This window comes from Laccaria bicolor, genomic scaffold (assembly GCF_000143565.1).
Source record: "Laccaria bicolor S238N-H82 LACBIscaffold_757 genomic scaffold, whole genome shotgun sequence".
In the NCBI taxonomy this organism is placed as follows: Eukaryota; Fungi; Basidiomycota; class Agaricomycetes; order Agaricales; family Hydnangiaceae; genus Laccaria; species Laccaria bicolor.
The window spans coordinates 1-2074 of NW_001890478.1; the positions used below are offsets into that span (position 1 = coordinate 1).

The 2074-nt window shown below is 49.0% G+C and overlaps 2 protein-coding genes across 2 annotated transcripts; both read left to right on the top strand.

Moving 5' to 3' along the window:
* Window positions 1-631: 631 nt before the first annotated feature.
* On the top strand, window positions 632-1764 carry LACBIDRAFT_336344 (uncharacterized protein; the record flags this gene model as incomplete). Its single annotated transcript, XM_001891296.1, has 6 exons — window positions 632-718; window positions 765-842; window positions 866-1271; window positions 1311-1328; window positions 1489-1602; window positions 1682-1764. The coding sequence occupies 6 exons, from the start codon at window positions 632-634 to the stop codon at window positions 1762-1764; spliced, it is 786 nt and encodes a 261-aa protein (XP_001891331.1).
* Window positions 1757-1960, top strand: LACBIDRAFT_316554 (uncharacterized protein; the record flags this gene model as incomplete). Its single annotated transcript, XM_001891297.1, has 1 exon — window positions 1757-1960. The coding sequence occupies one exon, from the start codon at window positions 1757-1759 to the stop codon at window positions 1958-1960; it is 204 nt and encodes a 67-aa protein (XP_001891332.1).
* Between the last annotated feature and the right edge of the window lie 114 nt (window positions 1961-2074).

Consider the following 2074-nt stretch of genomic DNA (forward strand, 5'->3'; position numbering starts at 1 on the left):
TAGTCCGGACCGGTTCCGCATGCTTCTTTATCATGGTCTCGGCTACTAATTTGACATATCGTGTCATTTCAGTGATGGGCGTGCTGATGCGTGTGATACGTATGCAGACACACTGCCGGCTTCTTTATTTCCGGAGGTCGTTAATTTAAAATACCTTGGCACGGTTTCTGTATCATATGGAGATCGGATGGCACTCCGAAGAGCTTCAAATGACTTTCTTAATTATCAGGGGGGTTTCCAGGATGGATTACCTAATGTCTTTCCAGGTGTGCGCATCATGCGTCTTGGACGATACGACGCATCACTCTTTGATGCGTACGCGGGAATTGCCGTACTCGACGTTCTACATGGCCACAAGCCACGCTTGGTCTCGGTACATATGCCACATAGTTGTAACATAGTCTCTCTAGTAGTAGAACATTATCTCATAATGTCCACATGTAGTTTATCCTCTAGAAGTCTTGGTAGATTTATCACAAGATAAAAGACCGAGTTTTTCATATTAAAATCCATTTCGTGTTTCTAAACCCTTGGTAGTAATGCAATCTTGTTCCCTGCGTTGGGTGGTTTACTCTAGAGTCTCTTTGTACTCTATTTCATGGTGGGTGAATCCTAGTAGGCTCCAAGTATAATGTCACGGCGCATACTGCTGCCAGCTCCAAAGCCTTTGTCCTATGTTCAGACTCGATGCATGTGCACTTTTAGTCTACTGAACCGGGTATGTTCATAGACTCTTTATATCATTACAACTGTATGTAGTATAGTTGCAGAGAAGACCGTTTAACGGTAAAATCGCGAAAATCGGATTTTATACGGTTGAACACGTTTCACCCGTATCAACGGTGCGGCCTGGCTGGCCTCCAAGGCCAATGCAGAGGCCTTCCTGCAGGAGCTAGGGGAGACAGAAGCCTCTTTCAAGACGAGGTCGTTCAATGTCGTCGCCTACTACGTGCCACTGAACCTGGATGCTAACAGTGAAAAGGACAGGGGGGAGATTGAAGAAATGAACAACATACCGAAGGGTGCGCTGACAAAACTGAGGTGGATCAAGCCCCCAGCACGAAGACGACCAGACCAACGTTTCGCCCATGTAATTGCCACATTCTCGGATGCGGAATCGGCCAATCGGGCGATAGTCAACGGCCTGTCAATATGTCACAAGAGGGTCTCGGTAGCGAAGTGCAAGAAGGAGCCCATAAGGTGCCTCAAGTGTCAAGGTTGGGACCATATCGCTCTGGAATGTATCATTGCAAAGGAGGTGAATGTATGCGGTACATGTGGGGGGGATCATTGGACGAGTAAGTGCTCAGCGCAAGACGTTACCTACTGTAAGTCTTGCAGGACGCACTCTCATACAAGCTGGGACCGCGGCTGTCCAACTCTCCTCCGGAAGATAGATGAATTCAATGCCAGGGATCCGGCCAACGATCTACCCTTTTTCCCAGCAAAGGAATCGTGGACATGGGCTCCATCCTACCCATCCTACAGCCGCCGAGTACCACAGGCTGAGATTCATGTTAATATGGTACAACCAGGCTCACAGAAAGACAGGTACAGGCAAACTCAACTGGGTTTCGAGCCCGCGGCCCCAAGTGGAAGACCGTACACCAGGGATTCACAGGCACGTCAGCAATCGAAGACCCCAGCGGATAAGTCTCCCCTCCTGTTTTTCCTAACCCAGAATCCCCTATAGCTCCCCCGGCCTCAAGCAACGGCTCGCCGCCCCCTGACAGTTCCACCACCCAAGTCATTGCCCATGTCTGAACAACTGCAACAATCGCCAACTAGGTTACGGATATTACAGATCAATTTAAACAAGTCATCGAAGGCCCACCTGGAGCTATACAATAAAGTGTCGAGAAAGGACTGGGATATCGTCATGGTACAAGAGCCTCATGTGACGGCCATGGGCAACATCAGGACGCCCAACGGATACATGGTGGTCATACCAGTGGACTGATATAAGGACGATGCACCAACCACAAGATCGATAATGTGGGTCAGCTCCGACTTGGCGACCAGTTCATGGAAGATCCTCAACATCCCAGGCACAAACGACATCACGGCTATTCAA